General features: G+C 34.8%; 1 protein-coding gene across 1 annotated transcript in view; it reads right to left on the reverse strand.

Moving 5' to 3' along the window:
* The window catches only part of PPP1R1C (protein phosphatase 1 regulatory inhibitor subunit 1C), a 139,966-nt gene that overhangs the window by 57,504 nt on the left and 64,544 nt on the right, over window positions 1–17,918 (reverse strand). The window contains exons 3-4 of the mRNA XM_032292757.1: window positions 3,723–3,760; window positions 1,452–1,512 (exon numbers count right to left, since the gene is read on the reverse strand). Coding sequence (XP_032148648.1) covers window positions 1,452–1,512; window positions 3,723–3,760 — 99 coding nt within the window. The remainder of the gene's footprint in view (window positions 1–1,451; window positions 1,513–3,722; window positions 3,761–17,918) is intronic.

Below are 17,918 nucleotides of genomic sequence, written 5' to 3' on the forward strand. Positions count from 1 at the left end.
CAACTGATTATCATTAAATGAGCATCTTGGGGGGACTTGACAGCATAAGGCTTTATGCAAAAATGTGTAATAGGACTAACTTCCCTAAATGTTAGGATCCCACTTTCTTTTGATATTTGAGAAATAAATATAATGAACACCATGGGCCCTTGAGACTTTCGGTTTAAGATTTTCGTTTAAAAATAATACTATTATTCTCTGAGGACATGAGAACAGTATTGCTTTATTTAGCTTAAGCAAACCTAAAATATATCAGAGGAAATAATGTTTTTTTCTTTTCTTTTTTTTTTTATTCCAGGAAACAGAGGAAATAATTAAATGAGTGAACATTCATTGTTGCCCACTCATGCCAAAACTGATGTGTCCTGAAAGTACAAAATCACTTACAATGGGGGAAATATCTTTAAAATTTAAACTTGTCTTCAGAGAGAGATGCCTAGTAGTCTCAATAATTACCCTAGGATAAAGTACAATGCCAATGATTGTATTATGTACTGCAGTCTTATGAACAAGCAAACATGGTGTTTTATAGCTGCATGAGGAAGGAAGTTTACTGAAAGTAGCTATTAATGTGTTCATTTATATCCTGCCTCCATGAATAGGCCCCAAATCTAGAGAGAATACAGAGCGGGAAATTTCACTCCCAATTTAGCCCTGTCTCCAGACTCCAGAGGAAGCTGCTCAGCTGGCCTCTCATGCAGTTGAAACTGAGCTGGACAAATTGAGCATGATCAACCACCAGGCCCACAGCCCAAGCACCAGACTGGAAAAATACATGAGCTAGTGGACTGGACAGACTCTACCTCAAGTCAGGAACATTTCAGTGTGAGAAATAAGATGCTTTCCCTGGCACTGATGTTGGTCAAGATACCGCTAGGTCTTCTTTTAGCAGTTCCAATTTTGGAGAAAATTCTGGGAAAAATCCAGAATCTGAACTAGATTCTTAGTTGTTGTTTCAACAGCTGTTACATGTACAACGAATAGCTGTTTGATTTTCTTAGAGCTGCTCCTGACACAAGACAATGAGGCAACACTTCATATTCAGTCTCCCTGAAATTAAACTTATTCTGCTTTGCTTTACAAACCAAGAGAAAAATGGCGATCATCTGCCAACACTGGCAAGAGTAATTAGGGCTTCTGGAAAAATCTTTTTAAGAAAGGGTGTGAATAAGGGGTAAAAAAAAAATCTTTGTCATTATTTTGGAAATTATGAATTTCTAGACTGAAATTCTTAGATCCCTAGTTATATCTTGTCCAACCCCATATTCCACTCTTGATGAAACTAAGTTTTAAGTAGATAATGTGTCTTACTAAACATCAACATCACACTGCCAAGTTGCAGAGCTGAGACTAGATCCAGCTTATGATCAAATGTATGATCCTAGAGAACAGATGGCCAACCAGCCATGACTCAGCACTCACGACAACCCGGAACAGTACCTGAACAGTACCTTTCATGGTGGGTGGTGTGTACACACTCTGCTTCCTTTGCTTAGGGGATGCATTCTTTGACTGTGGAGAAAGAGAAAATAGTAAAAGCCTTAGATTTGGATACAAAGTACAATGCCATCAGACCTGTGAGGGAAATAAACACAGTGCCATGTTATGAAAAGTTTTCCGATTTCTCTCTGCCATAAAATAGAATCTCATTAAGGAGAAATTATATGTATATATATGTACATATGTACATGTTCAGTCATATTACAGACTTAAGAGATATATGAAGTAGGGTGTATTTAATCTTAAGATTCTTCATTCACAGCAGCCTTGAAATCATTTTACTTTCCCACCTAGTAACATTAATTTATTTTAAAAAGAAAGAGAAAAAGAGACACCAATCCTTTTCATTTGAGAGAAAAACAGTCTGAGTTCCATGACAAGGTATGTTCCAAAAGCTACATCCATGGAATAACAGTATCTGTTCATGGGGTTATTGAGTGATTCAGGAAGGACAATGAGGATCCTCGGAAAGTAATAGCAATCTAACCCTCTTGAATTGGCGTGTTCAACTATTACCTCCATTTACTTCGAATTATAATGAGGTAATATTCTTCACATGTTCAAAATGTAAGTTCTTTCCTAATAAAATTGCTATGTGACACTCCTACCTAAGCATTATTGGATCAGGATAAAGTTATTTTGCATTTCAAAATGACAAAAATAAGAACTTATTTCAGGGTCAAAATACAGATAAGGACATAGAGCTATGTAAAATAGATATACATATTATTCGTTTAACAAATTATATGATCTACCCCAATTAGAAAATGGCAAAGACTGCGTTTTAATAGCATGTTGATTTGTGTTTTAATGTGGCATGGGAAGGGGTATTAATCAATGAGTTTTAGTATCTGGAGCAATTATTTTGACTTTGAAAAGTTCAAGTGTAAATAGTTACAACATACTATTTGAAGATTGTTCCAGGCTTGCTATGCACATTAGGAATAACATAATGTACAAAGCTTGAAATAAACTAGAAACTGTTTTATATAGTTGTAAATAGACCTTGAGGCATCTTTCCTCATACCTACTAAAGATTAATTGCCCTTAAAGGTATCATCAAGATGTTATTTATCTAATGCAAAAGCAATCAATTAAAAACTAAAAACTTCAATAAAAGTTACCAAATCCATATCAGCTAAGTAAATAATACAAGCAAATTTCTCCAGAATAGAGTTTTGTGATACCTGTATTTTATGCACAGGTATAGACAGGGTAACTCTATATTAATGTTAAATACATGAATGATTGACATTTCTGGGGCACTTCTATTTTTCAGCCACATCTTGCTGGTTTTGAGAAGCAATCACTTCTGGGATTTTTAATGTTTAGTTCCACACACATATTTAAAGATCAAATGGAAAATTAACTCAACAGAAATTTTTTATTGTTGTTAGTAACACAGTGTAAACTTACTAATAAAAACTACTTTATGTAAGAGTTTAGTTTTCAAAGCATTTCCACTTTTACTATCTCACAAAATTTTCAGAAAAGTCTTGTGATATACTATTTGATATTTTGTCCTTTCTACATTTTCTTCTTTAAGTATTGCTGTATGCCTACTCCTGCAATCTTGGGAATTGATTATTAACTCTGCATAGCATCCTATTGAATATTTATTTCATTTCTGGTAACAAGTTTATTCATTTCGTGTTCCATATATTCAACATTATACACTCCCCTGTCCTCCCCTGGATCCTCATTTCCTACAAAAACTTCTACACATGTATTTGGAGGAAATAGGGAGTGACAGTGTTCAGACAGCCTGCTGAATTTAAATCTGAACAAATTTCTAGGTGAACCCCTTGGATATGGTTACTCAGGCTTTGGAAGACTTCAGTCCCCCTAGACTTTGGCTTCAGGCTTTTGGCTCTACACACCAGAAGACCCTTTAAAATGTGTCATCCCTCAACCCCCATCTATTTGTCTGGGATTCCAACATTACTTGGCTCAATAAATTGAATTTGTCAATACCATATTGCCATTAAAAGCAATGTTTTATTTTAGCAGTTTTTTTCAGGGGTTAGCATTATATAGGTAGAGAATAAAGGTAACTGAGAGGCAGAGATTTTAATGACACTATATTACTGTTTATTCAGTCAGAAAGAGCAATCTGAAGTTTTATTCCAGTTGTTCCATATTTTATATCACATCAATCAAGAAAATTTTTGCATTTTTAATTGATTTGAACACATTTATACAAAATATTTTTAAAAACTTACTTCCCCTTGTGTGTTGGGCACCCTCTTGTCATCTATTTCTGTAAGAGAAGTAGGTATAATGTATTAGGCATGTAATATTCTTTCTGGTAATACACATATTAACATTTTCAACAACACATATCAAAATGATTTGGTAATTGCCTTATACTTACATAAAACCACAACTTACAGCTAGGAAGGAGAGGGAGACAGAGGTGGGTGGTGTTCTTCTGAGATAACCTTCTCCCAAAGGTTTAAGAAAGGTATAGAAAAAGTTTTCCTCTTGACATCCCAGATTTCTCACCTTTCAGCAGTCCAGAAAGAGGACCAGGGAAATGACTCTTAGATGTCATCTACCTCACAGTTAAGGTTTCAGCAACTTCCTTTTCTCACTGATTCTGCTGCTGCTGCCACTATCCATTAATGAGAGCATCTGTCAAATTTCCTCAAGTTTGTCACTATCCAAATCAAATCTCCTTTCCCACTCGGTCCAATCACCATGATTACAGTGAAGACAACATCCTTTCTATATGTCTCTGGAAAGAACTAATTGCTCCATCAAATGTTTCTTATGGCAGTGCTTGGGTTGTTCTTATGACAGTGCTGTGTATGAAGGGTTGTGAGAAATGGTGGGGTGGAGGAAGAGGTGCTTGCACATGCACCTTCCACAGCGGGAAGATGTTCTGGGCTGGGTTTCTTTTTCACCTTGTCATCTACATTGCATGGTGTCTGTCTCTTGGCTTCTTGACCTAGGTCCCCTTTCCTGATCCTGAGCCCAAGGCTCAAAAACTAACCAACCATGATCCAAAAACTGAATGAGGAGTTCATTAAAGAATATCTGCTTAAAGACAATGATATAGATATGTATTGACATGAAAACATATACTATATAAGTGAAAAATATTTCAAAACTAAATGAATGGTATTTTTATTTTATAAAGGATAGATATCTGTAGATAGAGTGGTATATATATATGTGTATATATATATATGTGTATATATATATATATCACTATACATACATACACACACACATATATATATGCATTATATATATATGTGTATATATATGTATATATATATGTGTGTGTGTATATATATATATATACATACACATACACACACACACAGAAGGCTACCAATATGTTAACTGTAGTTATCCTGGGGTGATTGCATAGCACATTCTGTTTTACCCCATTTGTACTGCTTTTCTTTTTATAATGAGCATGTATTACTTTTATAACAAGCAGTATATATGTATGTATGTGAATATATATACACAAACATATACACATATATAGAGTAGAATTTCTCTATAAATCCAACCATGCACGAAGTTGATATTTCATATGGTAAGAGAACAAAATGGCTAAAGAGCTAGGAATGGGAATACTATATAAAACCATTGTTTATTCTAATCTGATATCTTGGTTGCTAAATGCTAAAAAGTTATGGAAACTTCTGGTAAATTGTACTTTCTTACATGAAGGAGGGCAGACATTTTAGTATGGCAATCACAAGTGTCTGATGCAATCACCATAAGTATGTGGGGCATTGTCAGGCAGCTATGAATATACTAAATTGAACGATCCTGTCTATCAATGTGAAAGCTTTTGCTATCACATTATTAAATATCAAATATTATCCACTGTAGCAATGTGTGTAGTTGATCCATTAGATTATTAAATGCCAGTGGGGTTTCTTAATATTTTGCTTTTGATTAGGAGTTTATAAAATTCAACCCAAGACCTACAACCTTATGTTTTAGAAACACAATGGGATCCAATCATTCAGTTTTCTACTTTTCCTACTGTGTCACAATGCCCACTAAGACAGTGTTTTCCCAAGGCAACTATGAGGGCCTCACTTATTAAATATTTCAATAAACAAGTTTTTGTTTTGTTTTGTTTTGTTTTGTTATTTGCTGTTGTTGATTATGCCGATTAAATCAACTATGTTGTGAAAGCAAGAATTTAAAAAAATTCAGTCTTATACTCTTATCATCAAATTAAAACATAAAAATTAAATAACTCACCTTTCAGGTCAAATTGACTCTGACAAAAGTACAAGGGAAGCCAATAATAGATTACAGTTTTTTGAGATTCACTGATTTAAGTGTATTTCTATTTTTCTTAATAGATTGTCACTAAATTGGGGAGGTTAATATTTTCTGCTTCCCAAGCATATAAATACACACAAACATAAACACACACAGACACACACACACACAAAACATGTTCATAGAGCACATACAATGGGACAACAGACAACCACAATTACAGTGTGTCTCTAATTTGTACCAAGGAAGTTATAGCCAAAGAATAACTCCCAAAATATATGCAAATATTGCCAGCTCTTTACACAAAAACATCAAAATATTCCTAATATTATCTCCATGTATTCCTTGGGGCCTCAAATTCTGACCCCATTGGCAATGCCAGAAGTCTTCAGGAAACTGGATTCCACATAAAACATAAGCAATATGTTTCAAATATTGTTTAGCTCTCTCATCAAATCAGAAAAAAAATTATTTTGGAGTAGAGTTGAACAAAATCTATTCGTTAGCAGGTTATCCATAATCAAAAACTATAAATTTTCTGAAAGAAGCATTTGTAGCTATTCCAGCCATATCTTGTTTATATTTCTCCATTCATTTCTCAAGGACCACGTAGTCTGAAAGGAGAAATTTCTCAGTTTGTGAGGAAAATGTAAAACTCATCTAGGTACAACATTTTAAGAAATACTGTCCTCACTAAAGATGAAGATAGAAATTTTTGTTTTGAGTATGAATTAGTTAGAATACTAAGATATTTAAATTCATGAAAGAACAGGACAAACTGAGAATGCACATGGATACACACATAAACCACAAGCACCCAGCCTCTGCTTGTCTCAGTCAGTGAGATCTCATTCAATTTTTGAAAACTAGTTGTAACAAAAAATTAAGTGCCTACAAAAATGAAGTGTAAGAGCAAAGGAAACAGGAAGACCATGGTCAAAAAATAAGGAAACGTGAATGATAATAGAATGAGAATTATAAAAACTAAGAAATGGACGGAATGCAGAGAGAGAACAGCAAGTGAAACCTAAGGAGCCATGGTTGAGGCTGGCAGAAAAACCTGTCTTGGAGAAAGCACTGGAGAACACACATAGTATCTAATACTGTTTCTTCTATTTGTCTGTTGTGGCCACACTTAAGCCACATAATCTTCCCCAACCTTCATGTGTGATATGGGAAAGAGGAAGCATAATAATTCTTACTCTGTCTTCCTCATTTTCTCATAAGTTTGTTTGGAGGAGTAAAAAAAAATGAGAGCATAATTTCCCTTTCCTTAAGTACAGACTGTAACTTCCTTCCAAAGAGTGCCGTATGGAAAAGGAGCAGGTGGAAATAAGTATCTTTATGGTGGGGAAACTTTATTCTGCCAGGTGACCAAGGTCAACACAGGTCATAAATAATGTTGACAGTATGATCCCTTGATATGATGCTATGAAGATGGCACTTTATATCAATGATCTTCCTCCTCAGATCCTTAAGCCCCGTCTAGTCATGAGAAAAACATCACATAATATCCCAATAGAAGGGCATTGTACAACATTACTGGCCAGTACTCTCCAAAACTGTCAAGGTCATGAAAAACAAGAAAAGTCTGAGAAACTGTCATTGCCAAGAGGAGCCTAAGCAGACATGATATTTAAATGCAATGAGGTATCCCAGTTGTGATTCTGGCTCAGACAAAAAGGGCATTATAAAATATCTCACTAATCTATGGATTTCAGTTCATAAAATATATCAATATTGGGTTATTTATTGTAACAATTTAATAGTAATGAGTTAGAATATTAAGAATAGGGAAACTATGTGTGATGAAGGTGCTGCATGGGACTTAAAGTGCCCTCTGGTCAATTTTTCTGTAAATCTAAAACTCTTTAAGAAATTAAGTCCATTAATAAAAACTTGAAAAATAAAACACTAAATACAAATAAAAGTCACCCTAAGAGTACATTTTTGTTCTTACTGTCAGAATTCTGTGTGTGTTTTGAAGAGCAACAGAGAGTCATGATTAGAAAGTAGATAATGTAACTAAAAACAAGGTCATGAAAATATCATTTCGAAGTGTTATATGTGGCCAGTTAAAGAGACATAAGAAAAGGCAAGAGCTAGCTTACAAAGAGAATATTTTAAAGTTTAGTTGAAGTTGTTGAAAGCTGATGCAAGCAAAATGTGTTAGAGGAAACAATGAGGAATTAAAAAAATTTTCAAATAAGTCCAGTAATCATGGAAACACTTTACCTTGATATATTTACTACTCAATGTAGAGATAGAATGGAACAAAGGATAAAAGAAATGACCACTAGTATCTGCTTGATTATACATATCCCCCAGATTACTGCTCCCGTGAATTTATTCCCCACATCCAGAAAACTCCTGCTCTCATACTGAATACTACCATCTCTCAGAGTTCTGTTCAAGTGGCATTTCTTCTGGGAAATCTTTCCCGATTCATGACTCCCCTATGCTCAATTGGAACTCAACCCTCCACCAGTCAACACCCACAGAACCTCCTTTATGCCTATCTCATAGAACTCATCACCATATACCCTATATCATGCCCATTAGTGTTTTTATCTCCCACGTAACCTGTAAAAAAATGAGGATTATCCATCATGTTTGATTCTTCCACAGCTCTTAGCACAATAGCTTAGCTGACACACAATAACAACCTGTCAAATAAATTTATCTTAATGCCTACATTTCATAAAACCAGACCATCTAATTCACTGCTTCTCTGTATTCCGAATTACAACAGTAGTCCAATTATTTGCTCATAGCAGGTGCTAAATAGACATTTTTAACAGTTTTTAAGTGTTCTGTTTGCAAACTTTTTAAGGCAGAAGATATTACTTCCATTTAAAAAAATCAATTTACTAGGTTCAAATGCTACACACACTCAAATTCTTATAAATATTGCCTAAGTGGCTCAAAGGGAATCTTAGAGGGAAAATAAGGATGTGTGACTTTTCTCTGTTGGTTTCCAGAGATTGGGAAGTTTTCTATTTTGAGGACAATATGTATAAGACAAATTAAAAATAAGTGGTAGACAAAGTCAAATCATATATATAATTTTATAGAAACTAGCCTTAGACAATAACTAAAACCATGGAAATAAATGAATTATTCAGGATATTGGCTGCTGAAGAGCACTGACCCATATATAGTAGGCTTTGGTAAGAAGAGATTCAATTTCTTAGACTAAATCCCAAAGTCTTTTGATGAATTTAGATAACAGAGGGTCACTTGAGTCTTTATTTTAGGCAGCTATTTTAGAAATGTGAGGGGGGGAAAGTCAGTTTAGTGGAAATTAGAGAGCTTCCAATAAAAACAGTCTTGTAAGTTTATGCTTTTCAGACTCTTCTGCTCAAAAACAATAGCAAAGGCAGATTAAATACAAAAAGAGATGACTAAAAAGATAAAGCCACAGTTGAAAATTAGTTAAACATCTCCAAGGACCATAAATACAAGAAAAGCAAAAAATGCAATAAGCAGGTTGGAAACCATCGGCTTGAAAGTCTTTAGATCCAGAAGCAGACTGAGGCAACTAGAAGTTCTAATCCCTCAGCAGGATTGACTTTGTATGTAAAAAGTGACAAAGGCCTGACTTGCTGCCTGGAACTGGAAGCAGGGCTCTCTCATCTATGTTGACTCACCTGTGTATCTAGCAAGACGGGAGGAAGTGGACATCTTAGAAAAAGCTGCCACAAGCTAGGTGAGTGCCTCTGCTTTACTTCTAGTATCAACATAAAGCAGGAGTCCTTAATGTCCCAATTAAGATCTCATTCTAGACTAAACGTACATAGTATTGAATAAAGAAAGACTCCAGAACATTAACAAGGAAGAATGAGCATAAAGAAGAGAAAATTCCCATTCACAAGGCGTTGAAAATTAAAATTTCAAAACATAAGAAGAAAAGGAAATTTTTTTTGGAATATTCCTTAGAAAGCAAGTGGAAGATGAATTCTTCCAGGTGAAATGAAATTAGAGCAGTCTTAAAATGTCTCCAAAATGCATACATTTGGGGCTTACAGGGAGATGAAGAAGAAAGCATATCCATTTTTAAAAATAAAAAAAAAAAGTTGAAACCAAAAAAGGCTAAAAGATAGCATGGGGAGAAATGCCAGATATAGGTGATGGGGAGGAAGGCAGCAAATCACACTGCCATGTGTGTACCTATGCAACAATCTTGCATGTTCTTCACATGTACCCCAAAACCTAAAATGCAATAAAAAAAGAAAAGAAAACATGAACAGATAGATGTAAAAACAAAAACTTGAAATTCAAAATGTAATCATGAAAATAAAAAATTCAATAAAGGCAAAAAAGCTCTAGCATAGACTGAGAGAGAGAGACAGAGAGAGAGAGAGTCAAATATGCATGTATAGTCTGTGTACACACACACGCGCGCGCGCGCGCGCGCGCGTGCGGCAAAAGGAAGAAAACAGACCAGTGGTGATTTGGAGACAGGAGCAGTGAGGCAGCGAGTTCCCTGGGTTTATTTTTTGACTCATATATCCTTTACTGCATGCTAGAGAAACTGGGAACCTGGAAATGCTAAAAACAGCAGACCAAAAATTTTTTTCAAAAGCTTTCAAGAAAGCCCACTATCTCTCACCAAAGGACCAGAAAGAGGACCACATAGCAAAAACTTGTACACAATAACTGCTCTACTCCAGATATGGGAGGAAAAGAAACATGGCCTCATCACCACCCCTGTAAGAAAAGACAGAGTAGAGAACCTAGATTTTCATGCTCATCTGGCTGTAAGGAGGCACTCCTCACCATCCATTCTGCAGAGAAATTATTAGAGAAGACCAGTTGGAAATGCTAGAGGTAATGAGACTTTCTTTCATGGTATCAATATAGACCACACAGAATCTTGGATTTTTACCACTACCCAGTGATAATAAGATGATATTCCTTCCCCAGCTCTGCTGGAGGAATCCAAATGGGAAGATGGCACTTTAACAGCTATCTAGTGGTAGTGAGGTATCCAGAGAGAGATGATACCAACAGGGAAAAAGAAACTCATAAAGCAGCAATTTCTCATGAGAAATCATGAAGCCAGAAGGAAGCAGCACAACATTTTTCAAGTATTGAATGAAATATCAACTGTATATTCTATATTCAGTAAAACCATCCTTTAGGAATGAAAGAGAAATAAAATTTTCCTTTATCCACCATTAGATGAAGGAAAACTAAGAGAATTTGTCACTAGCAGACATACCTTAAATGAATGGCAAGGGAAGTCCTCTAACCAGAAAAAAATGATTTTAAAAAGGAGTCTTAGAACAACAGGAAGAAAATAAGAATGATGAAAAAAGCAAAAATTTGAGTAAATATCATAGATTTTGCTACCTCTCTTGAGATTTCTAAATTATGTTTGACAAGTAGATAAAAAATTATGGCTCTTAACCTATGCAGAGAACACATTTAAGACACTCATGTAACTAAGAAATGGTAAAGAGACTTAGAGGGAAGTAAAAAGACTTAGAGGGAAGTTTCTATACTCACTCTGATAAAAGTTGGCACCAGCTAACTGTGATAAGTTATGTATGCATAGTAGCACAACTGCTAAAAATCTATACAAAGAGATACATTCAAAAATGCTATAGATACATCAAAATGGAATTATAAAAATGTTCAAGTAACCTAGGTGAAGATAAAAAAAATAAAGTAGAAACAAAAAACAAAGTGACAACTGGAAAACTAAAATGGTAGATGTAAGTCCTAATATACCAGTAATTATATTAAACATAAATGGCCCAAATATACCAATTAAAAAATACACTTGGCTGGGCATGGTGAGTCATGCCTGTAATCCCCAGCACTTTGGGAGGCCAAGGCAGGCAGATCACCTGAGGTCAGGAGTTTGAGACCAGCTTGGCCAACATGGTGAAACACTCTCTCTACAAAAATTGGAAAATTAGCCAGGTGTGGGGGCACATGCTTGTAATTCCAGCTACTGAGGAGGCTGAGGCAGGACAATCACTTGAATCCAAGAGGTATATACTGCAGTGAGCTGAAATCATGCCACTGCACTCCAGCCTGGGTGACAGAGCGAGACTCTGTCTCAAAAAAAAAAAAAAAAAAAAAAAAAAACCACCTTGGCACAGTGGATAAAAATCAAAATAACCTAACTATACACAAGGGCATTATGCTGAGTGAAAAAAAAAATCCAATTTCAGAAAGTCAAATACTGTGTAATTCAATTTATATAACATTCTTGAATGACATTTATTTATTTAAGATGGAGAAGAGATTAGTGTTTGCCAGAGATCACGAATAGTGAGAGGAGGAAGGAGTGGGTATAACTACACAGTGGTAGCAAAAAAGGACGTCTTTGTGGTGATGGAATAATTCTATTTGATTGCCATAGTAGATACACAAATCTACATGTGATAAAATTCCACAAAACTATAACACACATTGCAATCATGTCAATTTCATGGTTTTGTTATCCTACCGTAAATATTACCATGAGAGAAAATGTAGTGAAAGGAACCAGGAACCTCTCTAGGCTATGTTTAAAACTTCCTGTGAATCATTTATTATTTCCAAATTAAAAATTAAAAGAAACAAATTATGACAACAAAAATTCAAGATTGGAAATAATTTAAGAGAAAATTAATAAATCAAAAGTTACTGAGAAATTTACCCAAATCCAATACCAAAAGATAAAAATGTGAAACACATGAAGCAAAGGTTAACAGACATAAGAAAGAGATTAAGGATCTGCAAAAACATATAAAACAGCAGATTTAGAATGACAGGATAAAAGGAATGTTAAAAAATGTTTTGTAAGTGAAAAGATACATAAATATTACAAATAAAACAGATGCCAAGAAAGTAAATCAAAATAACTCTAAGCCCAGACCATAGTAGTAAAAGTTTATAACATCACATTTAAAGAGAAATATCAAGGGTAACAAGAGCTAGAAAAGATGATTATTGACTGTGGAAAAATCCCACTTGCAATAACAAACGACAAAGGCAAAGGCATGAAAGTAAATAAAACTAATTTTCTATTCACTAAGTTGTGTTCAAAAAGGACAAAATACAGCCATTTTCATATAATTGGAAAAGATCAATAGTTACAATGAGCTTTATTTTATCGATGAATAAAATTGACTTATATTTATACATTCCAGAGTGTTTAAAAATAAAAGACAAAATATTCACTCAAAGTGAATAAAAACAACTGTTTGTATATTTTATAAATATTTTAGCTGAAAACATTTTTTACCACAAGCTAGATTATACATCTCCAAACAGAATGGAAGATGGAAGAAACTGCAGACAATTGTTTCCAAAGCTCTAATTTTATCCTACTGTAAGAGTAGAATTGGTTTGTTTTTTTTTCACGAATATCTTTCTTGAACTGATGAAGTTATAAACATAAAAGTCCTTTCTTTTAAAAACATACACTTTTGTTTTGTGTAATAAGCCTGTTTTTCCTTGTTTCCAAAATAACTTCAATTTCCTCCCTATTCTGAATTTTTACAGAGTATCAAAAAACAGAAAAAATTTTTTAAAGGTAAACATACTGTTACATTTTGTTTAGAATTCAAACATTTGATTTTTTTTTTCTGACTCACTCATTTGGGAGCTATTCTAATGAGCTGACAGGAAGTCAGTCTATGTTAGTCATCTGTCAACAAATTATGATTTTATTTTACTAAAAATATTAGAACATGTTAATAAAAATTGTATGTTTTGTGATTTCAATTAATTTTACACCAAAAGGTTAAGACATAAATATTATTCCTAAGATTCAGTGCATAATATCTTTTTCTTAATTTATAACCAGCAAAGTGGCAGCCTGCTGTGTTGGGGCACTGGCCTCATTTTTGTCATATTAACGTGAGACACCCAAGCAGTGAGTGTCAGAGGAGAAAGTAGGATTGTGGGCAATCCTAAACCAGTTAGTTGTGTAGAATTCACCAAAATCAAACTAAATTTCATAAAACTACCATTGCTGTGTGAGATGACGACACACAAAAGAAATCAACTTGATTATTTCACTTATCAAGACTTTACTTTGGCATTGTCTAAAAATAACTATTAGTTGATAGAGCCAAGCATGTCTGCTCTAATAGGAGAAAGGAAATTGAGATTTCCCAATATTCTTTTCTTTGCATGGCAAAGACTAGGTTTGTGTTCAATGATACATGTTTTATCTGACCATTTCATTGACCCTTGTTTTATCTGAAAATTTACCTTTATTCCATTGCTTAAAACTAATTCTAGGAAAGAGGTTAGATGAATTTCCTGAATTACCTGGAACTACAAAGAAAAACTAAAAGCTAAGTTTTTATTTATGTTGCTAACATTGTTGTTAGATAAAATGATATTTGATACTTTTAACTTCTATCAGGTTTATTATTTAAAAATCATCAATCTACAATTGACACAATAATTTTGTCAAAAATATAAGAAAAATATTTAGTATTAATCATTGCATTATCACAATTTTAAAAAGGGTTTTGTAAAATACTAGCTCTCAATCTCCACTAAAACTAATACATCTCATATACACTTTAATATCCAAATAACAAATGATTTAACTGTATTTGAAGAGTGGGAATAAATATAGAGAGGTGATTATGTCACCACGATTCACTCTTATGTGCAAGTAAAATTTATGATTAAGAAGTGTTGTCTAATTGTTTTCTAAGGCAGTGGGAGTTACCTAGCACAGCTGTGAAAATTCAACATCCTTTCACACTGAAGTTTAAATTGAAAAAATAGAGGCCATGTAAGTTTATGAAGTATGGTGATAAAGTAATTTCTTGACTTTTTTTTAAATGTCTATCAATGGAAATACTGCAACTGATGTGGCGGTAATATTTAGTTACCAGAAAAAACCATGGCTAAGCCTTATGAATATTACAACTTCTCTCTGTATAGGTCTGCACTGGAAAATCACTCATTAAACTACAGTATTACAGCAGTCCTGGTAAGTATTACTAGAGGCTGATTCTTTACCTTCCCACCTCCTTCAATCTGTAACAAGAGAGTGATCACTACAATTCCACAGACTTTAAACACTAGTCAGCATTTAAGTTTTTCTTTCATCTTTCCATAGGCACTAAGAACATATTTTGCCCAGAAAAATACTAATAAGATTGCAGAATAAAAGTCTCAATCATGCATATATTCTGTCCCCACTTCTTTTTCTCTTCTGTTGAGTTAGTGCTTAAAACAAATGCTGCATCTTTCTCCATTAATTTCCCCCATGAAATTCAAAGTATTTGGGTGAGGATAGGTTATTTTCACATCCAGCCTATGTGTCTCCCTGGATTATGAGAGGCTCAGCTGCTGTCATTTTGTTTTTGTCTTAAAGCAGGATGTGCTTGATTCCCTTCTTTTTAAAGTTACTCAAGAGAAAATGTTGACTGCTGTAATAAAACCTGGATGAAATTGTAGTCCAGTGTGTTCTGAGACTGATACTCCAGGAAATGTATGCAGAGTACACTGAGATTAATAAATGAAGTGGAAAGAATCTTCTATATTAAAATGTTTTTCTTTTGAAATTTCCTGTCAGTTTTGCACGTGCTTTATACATCAGTTTTTGCCAAAATTTAATTATTGGCTTGTGGATGACAGGTGAGCAGATATGATTGAGGTAAGATTAGTGTTTAATTTGGCAGGAGTCTGGAAGAATCAAATAAATAGGCAAGGCTGTGAGATCAATGGATGAGTTATTGCCAGAGTGTGACACTATGATCAGAGAACCAGGTAAGGCTGGCATCTGAGCAGGTAGTCCTGGCATGCTGTTCAGAATTAACACATGAACAGAAAACACAAGCAGAGGCTTGCAGGGTAGAGAGTGGGCTGCAGAGACAGCACTTGTGTATCCAAAAGACCAAACTGAAATAAAGTCAGCAACTGGAGTGGGGTTCTGAGAGATAATTTAGTCCTAAGGACCAAAATTAGGCTTTTTAAAGAACAGTACAAAATAGCAAGGTGGTTTAAATAGTTGGTGAAGATAAATTTTTATGAAATCAAGCATTATTATCATCAGAGACACAGACACTAAGAGCCTGGCTATGAGAGAATAGCTACTAGGAAACTGAATAGAAACAACAGGAGATAATCACAAAACTGGGAAAGTAAGCAAACAAACAAATTGCCTTGATTTTAAATTTTAAAGTTTTGCTTGAAGTAGTATGGATCACTTTACAGCACGTCAATGATATTTCTTAACAGAACTAGAAAAGCAGAATAAATTATAAAAGACAGCAAGACCCGAAGAAGCAAAGAAAACTATGGAGAGTAGAGACATTCAGAGCTAGAGACTCACAATTCAAATATGGCCCCTGTCAGAGCATCACTACAGGAGAACAGAAAAACCAGAAGAGATTTGGGCAATTGAGTAATACTAGAGTGATAAAATTGAAGACTTCAGGGAATTTAAACATGCAATTTGTCTCTGCCTTAACACATTTGAGAGTTTCTGAAGCTATACTGGGTGAGTGAATAAATAATATGGAAATCTCCTGAAAACAGAACATAAATTAAAAAAATACAAAGACCACAGACCATTAGTTGAAAGGCCTAGAAAAGACACAAATCGGAGGCAAATGGAATCATAATAAAACTAAAATATGGACTTTCCTAGCACAATTTATTATTGGAATACATGATCAATTTGCTATTCTGCCTTGCGGAGGAAAAGGTAAACCCTTTCATGTTTGGGGGCCTGAAAGAAGGCTCAGCATATTTCTCAGTTTTATGTTCCACCCCTCTGTGTAATAAGTTGAATAATATCCCAGTTTGCAGGCAAGGGATTATATTTAGCCAAGGCTACAAACTGGGACACTTTTCAAAACCTTGGTATATTTTCATCAGATTTTGTTTGTAATCTTTTCCTGCATTATTTTGTGGGAAATAAATAATTCTGCAGAGAAGTAGCAACAGAGAAAAACAATTTATGGTCCTCTCTTTGAGGTGCCCTAGAGAGTTTTTTGTTTGTTCTTTTTTTTTTTTTTAATGTAGTCTCATTTTGTCAACCAGCCTGGAGTGCAGTGCATGATCTTGGCTCACTGCAACCTCCGCTTCTCAGGTTCAAGCAATTCTCCTGCCTCTGCCTCCCAAGTAGCTGGGATTACAGGTGCCCACACCACGCCCAGCTAACTTTTGTATTAGCAGAGACTGAGTTTCACCATGTTGGCCAGGCTGGTCTTGAACTCATGACTTCATGTGATCTGTCCTCCTTGGTCTCCTAAAGTGCCGGGATTATGCGTGAGCCACCGTACCCCGCCTGCCCTAGAGATTTAATCATAAAGACATTGGTGCTATCTTTGACAGTCTCAGAAGGAATTTACCATCAGATCTCTGAAAACAACAGTGAAATCTTAATTATTACACTTCAGCAGATTCTATATTTTTGTATCTAACATGTTTCCCATCCAACTACTCACCAGGCCCAACCCTGCTTAGCTTCCAAGATCAAATGAGATGGGGTGCTTTCAGGGTGGTATGGCGGTAGACTGTACCTAACATGTTTGAAGGTAGAATCTCCTTCTTTACATAGACTTTGAATTATAACTGTTGACTAGGTTATCTACAGTTGAACAATGCAAGGAGGGGACAGAGACAAAACTTCCATAGAAGGCTTTAGATCTACTAATTCAAAACCATCAGTGACCCATGAGCCTTCAGAATTGAATGGAAATAAATCAAAGACAAATGAAAGAAATTGTTATACACAGCTCAACTTCACTTTGCATGTATATTTGCCATTTCCTTGTGTTATTAGCATTCTAGCATAGAATCAATCTGTTCAAAGTGCCAGAGAAACCTATCATGTATTTCTTACCTATAGCAGAGGACTAGAATTATGATTTATCTTTAGTAGGGCTAAATGTAGTAGGGCTATGCCAAATCTCCTAAGCCAGCTATAGTGAAGTTTGTCTTCCTGACTTATCAAACTCTCCTTTCCAAAATGAGCTCTGTTTATAAGTCCTTTGATGGACCCTGCTAAAGGCCTGTCATTTGGGGCTTCATGTTAAACCACCAGGCAGTGGTTTCAGTTGTGTTTTTCTTTGAATTCTTAGAGTTAGTCAAAACTGGGGCCCAAACTGAAACCACCAGAACAATAAATTTATATGCACTGGAAAGGGGAATGTGGGGAAAAGAAGAAAATGGTAAGAATA

Source organism: Sapajus apella, unplaced genomic scaffold, assembly GCF_009761245.1.
Source record: "Sapajus apella isolate SASKATOON/1434 unplaced genomic scaffold, GSC_monkey_1.0 scaffold28, whole genome shotgun sequence".
NCBI classification, from domain to species: Eukaryota; Metazoa; Chordata; class Mammalia; order Primates; family Cebidae; genus Sapajus; species Sapajus apella.